The following is a 14,536-nucleotide window of genomic DNA, read 5'->3' on the forward strand; positions in this document are numbered from 1 at the left end:
TTTCTAGATGTTAGGCTTGAAGCATCTTCAGTCAGAATTAGGAGAGGCAGGGACAATCTGACAGATTTTCCTGTTATCTCTGGTTGATGTCATAAGGTGTTCCAGTGAACTTTCTGAGTGGCTCACAGAGCAAAAAGCACAAAGTTTGTCTGGACATGAGCTGTTGAGGCGATTTCTCTGAAGTTTATATCAAGTCATCCAGCTTCAGCTTTCAGAGCTTTGAGAAAAGGGCAGTTTTTGTTCCCAGTGATTCCAAGTCAGAAGAGTGGGAGAAATGTGGAAATGTTAGCTTGGTGACTCAGATATTGGAGAAACCTAGAAGAATTCAGGATCCAGTCCAATTTGCAGGTAGATGACAAAACCTCAGAGGCAATGAACAGGACTGGAATCCAGTATCCATAAAAGTGCTCTACTGAAAATTATTTTTCAGGGAAAGCTTTATAGGGAAGACGGCAAAGCAAAGCAAGGAAATTACTTGAGTGGCTATAGCTTGTTGACAAAGAAATGCAGAAGGTTGCAAATACGAAAAGAGTTTATTTGGGGTCTTAGGAATTGCAACGCAGGAGACACAGATTTGGGAGTTCCCTGCTGGCCTAGTGGTTCGGATTCCTGGCTTTCACTGCCGCAGCCTGGGTTCAATCCCTTGTCGGGGAACTGAGATCCCCTAAGCAGTGTGGCCAAAAAAAAGAGAGAAAAAAAAAAGAGAAACACAGATTCGGGTAAAACCCAGTGTTTTGGGGAAGAGAGAGTCACACACAACCACGAAGTTGTTAAAGTTGTCTGGCAAGAATTATGATTGACTGGACACAAGAAAGGAAATATTTGTCCTTAAGGGATACTCTTTCAGGAGTTATTTTAGGGTAAGGGTCCAATAAATATCTTGAGTTTCTGGAACATTGGGCAGATGTTCTGGTTGCCTGTGTTAAGACAACAAATGGTCTAAGTTCAGATTCCACCCAGGCTGAGATGTGCATTAGTCATACTTCTTCAATGGCCTCCAGGCTCCATTTCAGAGAGCTCTCTTAGCAATACCCACACCATTTTTTTTTTTTGTATTTTAAATTTTTATTTATTTATTTATTTTTGGCTGTGTTGGGTCTTCGTTTCTGTCCGAGGGCTTTCTCTAGTTGCGGTGAGCGGGGCCCACTCTTCATCGCGGTGTGCGGGCCTCTCACTATCGTGGCCTCTCGTTGCGGAGCAGGCTCCAGACGCGCAGGCTCAGTAGTTGTGGCTCACAGGCCCAGTTGCTCCGCAGCATGTGGGATCTTCCCACACCAGGGCTCAAACTCGTGTCCCCTGCATTGGCAGGCAGGTTTTCAACCACTGTGCCACCAGGGAAGCCCTACTCACACCATTTTGTTTTTTCTTTCACAAGCGTAAGCTGGTGCCTTATTTGGGAAAGTCTGCTTGCTTATGATTGGTTGTCCTTAGGTTTCCATTTCTTAACACTGAGGCATTTGCACACTTTGGTTTTGGTTTGCTTATACAGGCTTTCCAGGGCACAAGAACCACCTCGTCAAATGGCCTCCTTATTTAACTAATTTAAAAATACAAAGAAGTGGAATTAACTTACTAACGTTTGAAGGTCCTATTTACATATTCTGTAATAATGAATATGCTCCTTCATGGAAGGCTATTGGTTAAAACTTTTGTTTCCTAGGGCCAACAGGAACCTCTCAAACATTGAAGCTTCCCATAAGTTACAAACTTTTTCCTATGAGACTAGATACCTCAACATACCAAAAATAAAAACTTTGCAATATATCTTTGTGATACCCCAAAGGGGTCAGCATTGTGCTTTGCATGTAGTAGGGATTAAGTGTTTGAAAATATATTATTTCTGAATATATTATTTATGGTATGTTAACGGCTTATTAATTCATTAGTAAAACCAGATTGATTCTTTTAAAATAGGACTAAATCCGCCCCCCCCACAAAAAAAAGACAGCTTCGCTTCTCCTCTCCTCATTAAACTCTTCCCTCACGTACAACAAAGAAAGAACTTATTTATGAAGTGTTAATCTGAATCTCTGCAAGGGACAGGGGAACTGATACAGTAACTTTTCTAAGAGATCAGTTACTTGCGTGCCCAGCATGCGGTAGGGCGGGCTGAAAGGTCTGAAGGTTTTTCTGAGTTCAGATGTTATTGGCCCAACTTCAGGCAGACCAGGATCCGCTTTAAGGTCCTTGTGGATTGTTCTGGGAATGGGAGCGTTGGCTGATTCGGACACGAGCCGCTATGCGGCTTGCGCTCAGCCTGGCCGCTCCTCTTGCCACCTTCCACTGGCCGGGACTGTTTTCAGCTCTTTGCCGCGCACGGGGAGAGCCACGAATCCAACAGCCGTCAGAGGCGGAGGCCCTTCTCGCGACCGCGGACACCCCGAGCGAGGCGCCGCCTCGATCCAACAGTCGCGGCTCCTGGGCGGCTGGGGCGGGTCGCAGCCGCTCGCGAGGAGGGACGTGGCAGGGACCGTGGTCCCCCCGCCAAGGTGAGGATGAACACGTAGAAATGGCTTTGGGGAGTGCGCCAACAGCGGTCGTTAAGAGACACAAAACCGACGTCTTGGAGCCGGGAGCCTAGAGGAATAGGGATGGCCCCCAGGCTGGGCTCTGGACGCCTCGGGCGGAGTAGTGTGCCCCTCGGCCGAGCCGACTGCGCAGGCGCGGAGAGCGCACGTGTGGCGGCGGGCGGGTAACGTCACGTGGCGAGGCGGCGCGTGCGCAGGCGTCAGGGGCGGGGCCCGGAGTTAAATGCAGCCGACGCTCTGCGGGCCCCGCTCTTCTCTGCAGTATGTGCTGGTGGCCGCCGCGCTCTGCTTGTGCATTTGGAGGTACTTATTACTCGAAGGTAATAGTTGCATAAATGCCTTAACGCTGGCTCGCTTGAGGAGGGTTTCGGAGCTAGATTTAGAGAATAACTCAAAAGTTAGATTGACATGCCTACTTTTTAGACTGAGTTGTAGTTGATAGAGGTGTGTAATAGAGAACTAAAACTTAAATTCAAGGCCAGTAGTGAATTGGATATATGCTGGAGCACCTTTAGTTTATCACTTGCTTAGGACGCTTTTCTCTTTAAATTTCATTTCGACCATGTGTGAAAGAGTAGTTGAAAGCAATTTGAGTGAGGTTGAGGGCTTTAATGAAATAGTCACAACTGATAAAATTGCTCAGTTTGTATCAAACTAATAGTAAAAGGAAAGAATGGGTGTTATTGCATGTGTTTGGTGTGGCGGAAAGTTACTTGCGTGCCCAGCATGCCCAGCTTCCTGAGCCTCTTTGATATTGTCTGAAACAGAACTTCCTGGATAAATTCTGTGGATTTAATGTAAAGAGAAAGAAGAAAGCTTGCTCTCTTCCTTCTCAATGATCTAGGCAGCTATACAGTCCAGGCTTCTCTTCTACAAAAACTGGTATATTATATTTACAGCCTAGTCGTTGCTGATTCCTAGGGATTGAAGGAGACATATTTATTTTTGTCTCAACGAAACTTGAAAACAATGGCAGAAAACAACATAGAGGTAAGGCTTCCCTTCGTGACCTGCTGTATGACTCGGAAGAGTCATCCTCGCGATGTACTGTGAGGTACAGTCCTCCCTTCGTATTCCCTGGGGTATTGGTTCTAGGACGCCCCATGCACACCAAAACTCGCGGATGCTCAAGTCCTTTTTACAATATAAAATGGTTATATTACACATGGTTATTGAATACTTGAGATGTGGCTTGAACAGCTGAGGAACGGAACTTCACTTGACTTTAAAATTAGTTTTAAAAAATTTCATTATTGGAAAACATTTAATATGTTTGGAATAACTTGGGTATGTGAATCTTTTTAAATGTACCTTTTTTTTGAAATTCAAATACAGATCAAGCATTTCTGATTTTATCTTGAAATATTTCAGATATATTGGTTAATACAATTACACCTTCTTAAAAACATTAAAAGTAGGCTATGAGAAGGTTGCATATTTCTATTGGACAGCAATGCCCTAGTGCCTTTTGATTTTTTTTTTTTTTTTTTTTTTGCGGTACGCGGGCCTCTCACTGTTGAGGCCTCTCCTGTTGCGGAGCACAGGCTCCGGAGGCACAGGCTCAGCGGCCATGGCTCACGGGCCTAGCCGCTCTGCGGCATGTGGGATCTTCCTGGACCGGGGCACGAACCCATGTCACCTGCATCGGCAGGCGGACTCTGAACCACTGCGCCACCAGGGAAGCCCCCTAGTGCCTTTTGGACTGTATTCCTTTATAAGACTAGTATTTAGGAACAGCAGTAACAGCAGTTATGGGTTAATCATGACATTATTTTCTACTGGGGTCATGTCAAGGAAATTTTGACATTTGTAAAAGGCTCTGAATAAGACTATTAAAAAGGAAAGCTGCTTAGGACTACTGCAATAAGAGCATTGCAGTAGGGGAGAGGGGTGGGGCCCAAATCCATGCAATAGATGGGGGTGGGGGGGTGGGGGGGATTTATAGCATATGAGCAGAGTGAGGGAATCAGTGGATGGAAAAGAGAGGAGAACCCCATCAAGGGTATGGGGTTCTTGCTAAACCTACTTGATAGGCTTCTGAAGGTGGGCCAGCTTGATCATACATCGAGGGCAGGGGATGAGGTGTTTGATCAGAACACATTGAGCAGATATCAAGTGGGGGTGACTTAGCAGGATTCCTGCTAAAACTGGGCCAGGCCAGCCAAAGATAGGATAGGGTCCAGGTAGGTGTAGTCAAAAGAGGGCCCATGATTCACTTGCTGTACAGCAGACACTAACACAACATTGTAAAACAAGTCTACTCCAATAAAAATTAATTAAAAGAAAAGGCAGCTCAGTCTGACTTCAGTTTGGTTAAGGAGAATCTTTGTCAGTTATAAACAGCTTCTAGCTTCCTGCCGACCTGGACCCCAGGCTTTGGCAGTTCACTCCACTAAAAGTCCCGTGTGGCTAGGAGACTTACAATTGTTTTATTAAGTGCATTCATAAGTAATTTTCTTTTCAGCCGACTCTAGGCTATAGGGAGAATTAGAGCCAGATAATCACTTAAAAGACATGAGAGGAGGCTTAAATGAAATGAAGTGTGGAGGAAGCACAGTGCCACCTGATCTTAGGACTTGAGATGATTTAAGGGCCTATGGGTTCTATGAAGTGGTTGGGGGACATAAAACGTTCTTCTTATTTAATTCCTGAAGTCATGCATGATTAGAACACTTCCCCCACTCCCCCTTTTATTTTGTTTGTAAACTTTCAGTGCAGTAGTGTGGTTGATGGTAATGTTGAAGAAGTCCCCAACAAGAAGATAATTAAGTTTAATCCTCCATTATACAAACAGCGTTACCAATTCGTTAAAAAATTAGTGGAGCAACATCAACCCAAGAAGGTAGGTATTTCTCTTTCCAAACATTTGTTTATAATGCCTTATGTAATGCTTTGTCAAATAAAAAAATCTTAGTAAGGACTTAGCAAGTAAGCAGAGACTATACAAAAAGACTTTTGCAAGGAGGGAAAGGGTTGCATAGGGAGAGCATCTGTCTTAAGGAGCAAAAAGGATTTTTCTTTTATAGAAAGGAGAATGAGCGGAAGTGGGATAAAAGGGTGGTATGATTGGATAGTGGAATGTGTGAACCCTGAAACCAGCCTATTTTCTGGGAGGGATCCTTAGCTGAATACAGTCCAATGTTCAGGGGCCTGGAGGGAGGAGAATTTTGGGACAAGTAGTCAAGGTAATCACTCAAGGCAAAGAATGGGCACACTAGGCAGCATCTGTGAGTGTGGGGGAATATGGTACCTTCTGAAAGCCCTTTCTGGAAATACAAAACATAGGTGGATACCTTTAACCTGTTTACCAGGTGCACAGAGCTCCAGTAAAATTCAACATTGCCAGTTTCAGATGTGAAGAAAATCTTGACATTTTGCCATTGGATGTGATCTTTATGTGTTCCACATTTCTAGAGCATTTAGTCCGAACATCAAGCAGACTAGTCTTGTGGACATAGGTACTGTGGTTCTTTTTAATTAGGTAATAATGGTGGGGGAAAGGCAAGGAGCCCTTGGCATTTATTTGCTTTCCCTTTGTAGCAAAGGTTCATGATCAGTGCTGGCACTGGATTTTGTCTGGGTAACACCTCCCTTCTGTGTCAGTGTTTGGATTTCATAGCACCAAGGGAGCTGGCTAGGCCCAGTGAATATCTGAAGTCTATAGGGTCAGTTACAGGCTAAAGGATGACAGACTTCTTAAGGAAAATGGTGGTTTCTCTCATGAGTTTTGTAAAGTTAAACTCTACAAACTTCTTTTTGCTATGTAGTTTGTAGGTAGTGATGGGGTTCATGTATCCTTAGTATAGTTTCAGCTCAATTCCTGCTTGGAAGAAAATTGGGTATACTGTTTAAAAATTAGTACAGTTCATTGCTTCCTGTGATTTGCTTTCTGAAACTAGATTTTCGTTTTTCAATTCTGTGTTCCCATTCTTCCACCATCCCATAAATGTGCCTGCCTCAAAGAGGAAAATTACTGAATAACCATGGGTGCAACTTAGATTGCACATCTTTTTGGGTGTGGGTACTTTTAAGCGTCTGTCATGAGTTATCTTCATTTGCCCTTTTCACCTAAAGTGGAGTTCAGAAATATAGGTAACTTACCTGTGGTTAATGAAGACTGTTGTGTGATGAAGAAAACAGATTTAATAAAAATCTTTAAGAATGTGTGAATATATATTAAGGGGATTAGATTAACAAGATCAAGCTATATCCTGGTATATTTGGTGAGCATCCTTTTCTAAATCTTGTTGAAGCTTCTCAGAGACACAGATTCCTCTTAGCACACTTGCCTGTCATGTGTGCTCTCCCTGTGCCAGGCCCCTAGGATATACCTTGATACCTGAGTTAGTTTATTGTCCAGACACTCTAGTAGGTCATGGGAGGTTAACAGGCCTTATTTTTTCCCCCCAGGTTTACAATGTTTCTGGTTAATTTTCTTTTTGTTTATTTTTTCTACCAAAAAGATACTGTATAATTCTTTTGATACCCACTCCTTCTGGAAAAAAAAAACACATGCTTGATCATATGTGACTTCTGGCTATAATGTCTTTGAAATAACATTCTTTCTCATCTACAGGTTGCAGACTTGGGGTGTGGTGATGTATGCCTCCTAATGATATTAAAATACCAAAAGTGCATTGAAGAGCTTGTAGGAGTGGATATCAATGAAGGGAGACTTAAATGGAATGGGTAATACTGAGTTTCTAAAATAATTATGCATTAGTCTAAAACTAGTGGCACTTTTTAAAAAAATTAATTCTTATTGGAGTATAGTTGCTTTACGATGTTGTAAAACTAGTGGCACTATTAATTATAGTTAGATGAAGTGGGTTTTTTTTTTAATTAAAAAAAATATTTTTTATGGCCAGGCAGCTTGTGGGATCTTAGTTCTGTGACCAGGGATTGAAGCTGGGCCCTCAGCAGTGAAAGCGCAGAGTCCTAACCACTGGATCGCCAGGGAATTCCCAGATAAAGTGGTGTTTTTTTGAATTTATTTTTTTATACAGCAGGTTCTTATCTATTTTATACATATTATTGTATATATGTCAATCCCAATCTCCCAATTCATCACACCACCACGACCCCCCTGCCACTTTCCCTCTCTTGGTGTCCATAACGTTTCTTCTCTACACTCAGATGAAGTGTTTTTTATACAAGTTCTTTATAACTTGTTTAAAAGGAGGCACTATGAGAGCCCCAGTCTCACCAAATAATGCCTTTACCATGACAGTGATTTGCCTGTATGTTGTGAATAATACCTAGAAGTTTTGCTTCTACCTATGTAGAAAGTATAGCTTCAATTCAGTAATTATAGCAATCAAAGCATTGCAAATTCAATTTCAAACAGCAAAGTCTAATGCTGAACACCAAGATAACTTATAGCAGCGGATTTAAATTGCCACAGCACTGGGGTAGAAGCCCGAGGCCTCCTTCAGTTTGAATGAGTCTCACTCATATATGACTTCCACAGATTGTTTTAAGAATGTTTTTCTTCTAAAGAACAAAAAATTGAAAATCACTGATCCAAAGTGAGGTGAGAGAACCAAAAGTATTAATAATGAGAGGAATATCAAATATTAAAAATCTTATTCTCATTGGCCATTCAATGCCCTATGAGATAATTCAAAAAGAGTCATGTACCACAATGTTCACTGCAGCACTATTTACAATAGCCAGGACATGGAAGCAACCTAAATGTCCATCGACAGATGAATGGATAAAGATGTGGCACATATATGCCATGGATTATTACTCAAGCCACAAAAAGAAACGAAATTGAGTTATTTGTAGTGAAGTGGATGGACCTAGAGTCTGTCATACAGAGTGAAGTAAGTCAGAAGAGAAGAACAAATACTGTATGCTAACACATATATGTGGAATCTAAAAAAAAAAAAAATAGTACTGATGAACCTAGTGGCAGGGCAGGAATAAAGGCACAGACATAGAAAATGGACTTGAGGACAAAGGGGGCTGGGGGGGAAGGGGAAGCTGGGGCGAAGTGAGAGTAGCATTGACATATACACACTACCAAATGCAAAACAGATAGCTAGTGGGAAGCAGCCGCATAGCACAGGGAGATCAGCTCAGGAGGGGTGGGATAGGGAGTGTGGGATAGGGAGGGAGGGAGGGAGGGGATATGGGGATATATGTATATGTATAGCTGATTCACTTTGTTGTACAACAGAAACTAACACAACATCGTGAAGCAATTATACTCCAATAAAGATGTATTAAAAAAAATGCCCTATGAGAGAGGAAGTGACCCTATGACCTTGTGCTTAATACAGCAAGTCATGGAAACAGGCCATGTCAGACTTACCAATGTAAGCAGAAGATCATTTATCAGAGGGTCAGAGTTTCTGTAGCTGGTAAGATATTCCAAATAGATTATATGTGTTCAAATGTTCCTTCTGCAATAATGCTTCTGCAGGTCTAGGCTGTCCCCATGCATGGGGGATCATCTGGATCCTCGAGAGCTGGATTTAGTTATTACCTTGTATCACGGTTCTGTTTTGGAGAAAGACTGTCGTTTGCTTGGATTTGATTTAGTAGCATGTATTGAATTGTAAGTATTAAACTGATTCTTACTGTATACATTCATTTGAAAAATTGGAATGAATGAGTCTCAGTAATTTAGTGTCCTAAATATTTGTCATAATCTGAGTTATTTGTAAATAAAATTGCTTGTCAGCTGGGATTGGCTTTTTACTGGCCCTTTTCAACTTTTTGTTTGGAAATGATTTCAAGTTTGTAGGTAAGATGCAAAATGTATAAAGTACTAGGAACACCCATATCCTTTATCCTGATTCACAGATTAACATTTTCTTTATTTTATCTTGTATATATGTGCTCTCCTGCTGTCTCCCTCTCCCTCCACACATTTTTTTTTTTTTTCCTGAACCATTTAAGGTTCAGAAAATGGGTAGGTTTTACCCAAGTTTTACCAAAGGGTAGGTTTTACCCTTTGCCCCTAATAAATTCAGTATTAAATAACCAATTCCTGTTTTTTTCTTTTCTTTTTTGGCCACGCCTCGGGGCTTGCGGTATCTTGGTTCCCCGACCCTGGATTGAACCCCGTGAAAGCTCTGAGTCCTAACCACTGGACCACCAGGGAATTCCCCAGTTCCCTTTATTTATTTTTACTTTTAAAATTTATTTATTTACTTATGGCTGTGTTGGGTCTTTGCTGTTGTGCGCGGGCTTTCTCTAGTTGCGGCGAGCAGGGGCTACTCTTCGTTGTGGTGTGGTGGCTTCTCTTGTTGTGGAGCACGGGCTCTAGGCACGCAGGCTCAGTAGTTGTGGCTCGCGGGCTCTAGAGCGCAGGCTCAGTAGTTGTGGCGCACGGGCTTAGTTGCTCCACGGCATGTGGGATCTTCCCGGACCAGGGCTCGAACCCATGTCCCCTGCATTGGCAGGCGGATTCTTAACCCCTGTGCCACCAGGGAAGCCCTTCCCTTTATTTTTAATAAGAATATTTTTCACTTTTGGCTTTTAATGATTAGATTCAGGCTATGCATTCCTGGAACACAGTAGAGCACTGAAGATGTTATTTGGATCCTCGGGTCATTCCATCTGGAGGCACCAATATCCGTTTGTCCTTGGGGAGGTTAATTTTGATCTTCCCTGTCAAGGTGTGGTTGCTTAGCTGTACAATTACTACTCCCCCTCATCCCCCTCACCTCTGACAACTGATAAGCAGTCTGGAGACTGCAGACCATACACATATCTTGTCACTCATCCATATTCCCCCCCCCCCCCAAATTTCCCTACATTATATGGTGGCAAATGGTTTTTGCAATTTCAGCACTTCTCTATATTTACTAGTCAGTAGCCCTCCCACCTCACTTAATTATCATCAGTATGAACTCATAAATTTCTATTTTTTTAAATGGTTTGTAACTTACTGTATTTTGTTGCTCAGATCTTCCCAAGATTGGTCAGTGGGGGTCCCTTCAGGCTGGCTCCTGTGTCCTTGTGATATGTCTGTCCCTTTTTGAGCACTTTATTTCTGGCGTAGCAAGATGTACCAGGCTGGTTGTCTACTTTTCCTTCCCAGTCTGCCATTTCTGGTTCCTTTTAATGGGAAATGGTATTCAGAAACCAAGATGTCTCTTAATGACCTTTTAATAGTAGTTAAGGGTCTTATTCTGGGGTCAGTTTACCTGGTATTGTGTTCAGATTTCCAGTTTTTAGTAATGTGTCCTCTAGAGCAGAGTGTTTTCCTTTTGTATTTCCTGTTGTCTGGCACGTCGTAGGCGCCTAATGTTTGAAATTACTTATGGAGAACATTAGAGCATTGGTTGAAGAGCCAAGGAGCAATGATACGTGTCATCCGCGTGCAGCCTGGGTCTGAATTTCCTTTTTAAGGCTGAATATTCCATTGTATGTATCACAGTTTGCTTATCCATTCATCCGTTTACAGCCACCTTTTGGCTATTGTGAATAATGCTGAACCATATTTCTCTTATCTGGTCTGAGAGGTCCACGGTTAGAAGTTGTTTTGCTACATCAGTTAGGAAACTACTTGCAAGTGAAGCTAGGTTTACTCATATCTTTCTCACTTACCATTTTAGAATAGAACATTTTGATTCAGAAGATCTGGCGAAGTTTCCTGAAGTCGTATTTGGGTACATGTCTCCAGCCATGATTGTCATGAGCACACCGAACTCTGATTTCAATTCCTTGTTTCCATCTGCAGTCTTCAGAGATTCAGATCACAAATTTGAGTGGAGTAGAATGCAGTTTCAGACCTGGTGAGTTCTTAAGTGTTTTTGTTTTTTTGTGACTGTGCTGGAGTTTTAAACCCTATGAAGTAAATCTTATTATCTACAATTTATTTCTTATTTTATTCCCAAAGTGCAACTTAGCATATAATCATTAAGAAACCACCACATTTGGGCGTTATTTTCTCTGTCAGGTCCCACAGGCAGGCACGTGTGGAAAGGGTGTGTGGGCAGCAGGTACCTTTCACGTGAAGGTATCAGGAGTTACCTCCCAGGAGCACGACAGATGGTCATGTTCTGGCATAATTGCAAACCCAAATAGGAGTTGGGATTATAGCCCTTCTGGTTTCCTTGTCCATCCCTGCATACTGCTCCATATTCTGGTGGTTACTGGGAAACTGACACTGTCATTGCCTTAACGCTCTTAACGGAAATAAGCAAACCCCGTGATATGGCATTAGGTGGTGTTGGAGGAATTGCAGCTTGTTTTTTGTCTTGTAATTTTCATGTCCTATTCTACTGGAAATGGTTGTTTAACAATAGTTTGGAAAAATGATTTTTCTCTTTGTTTTGACTTTAGGGCTTTAGACGTGGCCAATCACTACAGTTACTCTGTGGAGTTTACTGGTGTGGGAGAACCACCAGCAGGAGCTGAGGATGTTGGATGTTGTACCCAGATAGGGGTCTTCCGGAAAATGGCAAAGGCACCTGAATCTGCTGTTTTGGAGCACCATGGCGAACATGTTTATGAAGTTGTGAGTATTCTTTGTGGCTCTGAGAGCAAGTTCATTTATTGGGATGGTGAAATGAGTCCCTACTATAGAGAAGTGTAAATGACCTTTTTTGAGGAGAGTCCCGTGCCCCACAGTGTCTCCAAGCATGTTACAGAGAATGATCTGCTGTTGTCTTAGAAATACTTCCAGGCTGTTTGCTCCAGCAAACCACCCTCCCGCTTTTGTAATCTGTTAGGATTAGCAGTTTCTGGTTTTGGGAGGTATGTATGATGAAGAATATGGTGGGGCTTCCCTGGTGGCGCAGTGGTTGAGAGTCCGCCTGCCGATGCAGGGGACACGGGTTCGTGCCCCAGTCCGGGAAGATCCCACATGCCGTGGAGCAGCTGGGCCCGTGAGCCATGGCCGCTGAGCCTGCGCGTCTGGAGCCTGTGCTCCGCAACGGGAGAGGCCACAACGGTGGGAGGCCCGCGTACAGCAAAAAAAAAAAAAAAAAAAAAGAATATGGTGAAGAGTGTCTATGTCAGTAGTTCTGGACTCCCATTATAATTGTAGCATTCACAAAGGGTAGGGTTTGACATGTACATATGCTTAATCTGTACATAGTTAATTCTAATGTGGTGACAGGTTACTAGTGGTTTTGAAAATTTTCTTCTATTCCCAGTCCTTTGCATTTTTTTTCTCTTCAGATTTATACGACCTCATACCCGAGTTTACAGCAAATGGATTACTGTAGACGTGTAGTGACTTATCTAGTGTACCGAGAGGTGAACAGAATGAAACGGAGATATCAAGTGAGTCTGAGACAGCATGAATTGGAACCTGAGTCTGCAGACACTGGCAACCCAACAAGAAAATTCATCTCAGACCCTCCAGTTCCAGTACTCACAGAGGCAGACAAAGCCATGGAGATGATTCCCCAACCCTTCTGTATTGGAGATAAGTTTTACGTACCCCTGGAGAGAATCATTGCTTATCCCAGGCTGGGGCACATATGTGGTAATGTAGAGAAGCTGAGAGAGTTCCTTGCTGATGTAGTAGAACTGAACTGCGATGGTTCTGCAGTGAAGGTTGACTTGCATGATTGTGGTGACTACTGAGCCTTCTTTATTTCCTGACATTCACGGTCTTAGCAATAATTGGGCTCATTTAGAATTTAAACTTTGTGCAGCCATAATTCAGGTAACTTTTAATTTAAAAATCACCTCACTTTTTTTTTCTTGTGTGTTGAATGTGACATTAAAGAGTTTTTAAAGAAAACTGAATTATCTAGTAGTGTTTAAAAGCTTTTCCTAGGGGTAGAGTAACTTTAAAACTTCTACCTACCCTGGGCTAAATTCTAACCTGTAATACTTAGCCTAAAACACATACAAAACAGGAATGCAGGTATATGAAAGGAACAAAACTTCATAATTAAAACATTGCCTGTGGTCTTTTTTTTTTTTGCGGTACGTGGGCCTCTCACTGTTGTGGCCTCTCCCGTTGTGGAGCACAGGCGCCGGACGCGCAGGTGCAGCGGCCATGGCTCACGGGCCCAGCCGCTCTGTGGCATGTGGGATCCTCCCAGACTGGGGCACGAACCCGTGTCCCCTGCATCGGCAGGCAGATTCTTAACCACTGCACCACCAGGGAAGTCCTGGAAGAAATGTTTTACATAATTTAAAAATCTTTTCATTGATGGAATTTAAAGCAAACTTTGCACCGCACAGCTTGAGGGATCTTAGTTCCCTGACCAGGGACTGAACCCTAGCCCTTGGCAGTGAGAGCGGGGAGTCCTAACCACTGGACCACAGGGAATTCCCTAAACGTTGTAGACTTTAAACTTTTTCCTTAATGCCTGCCATTGGGAACACCACTGAGAACTTCCTGACTCTCAAATTCACTGCTTTTCTTAGAGAGTCCACCATTCCTCATAGAATTCCAGTGGATAAAATATCTATTCGGATATCAATTATTTCACTTATATGGTATTATACATTTTGATGCAGCTTTATCATTAGTAATATATTTTATAAATTCACTTCCAACTATTTGTACTCCATTCTTTTTAATGATTACATCTGCTTTTTTTTTTTTTTTTTTTAGCGGTACGTGGGCCTCTCACTGTTGTGGCCTCTCCCGTTGCGGAGCACAGGCTCCAGACGCGCAGGCTCAGCGGCCATGGCTTATGGGCCCAGCCGCTCCGCGGCACGTGGGATTTTCCCGGACCGGGGCACGAACTTGTGTCCCCTGCATCGGCAGGCGGACTCTCAACTACTGCGCCACCAGGGAAGCCCACATCTGCTTCTTTTTTTGAAGTAAAGAAAAGGGTGGAATTTAATCTTTATTTACAGGGCACTGCAAGATATGAAATTACACATAGAAATAAGAAACCCATTGAGAGGAGAAGCTTCATACAGTATGTACAGTTTAGAACTGTTCAAGTATAGTTTCTTTGTAAAAAGTGCTACAATAACAAACCATGTATAAAAAGAGTTCTTAGTAGAGAAACAGTAAGACAAACTTCTACCAAACACAGTACACAACAAACAACTTAATGCCTCAGGTGTACAGT

The 14,536-nt window shown here is 42.7% G+C and overlaps 1 protein-coding gene across 1 annotated transcript; it reads left to right on the forward strand.

Annotated features, from left to right (window-relative positions):
• Positions 1-3,497: 3,497 nt before the first annotated feature.
• HENMT1 (HEN methyltransferase 1) lies at positions 3,498-13,082 on the forward strand (the record flags this gene model as incomplete). The annotated part of the gene is made up of 6 exons (XM_082834346.1): positions 3,498-3,518; positions 7,105-7,217; positions 8,959-9,093; positions 11,102-11,281; positions 11,832-12,006; positions 12,672-13,082. The coding sequence occupies 6 exons, from the start codon at positions 3,498-3,500 to the stop codon at positions 13,080-13,082; spliced, it is 1,035 nt and encodes a 344-aa protein (XP_082690472.1).
• Between the last annotated feature and the right edge of the window lie 1,454 nt (positions 13,083-14,536).

The sequence above is a fragment of the Leucopleurus acutus genome, assembly GCF_964270905.1.
Source record: "Leucopleurus acutus genome assembly, chromosome: 2".
In the NCBI taxonomy this organism is placed as follows: domain Eukaryota; kingdom Metazoa; phylum Chordata; class Mammalia; order Artiodactyla; family Delphinidae; genus Leucopleurus; species Leucopleurus acutus.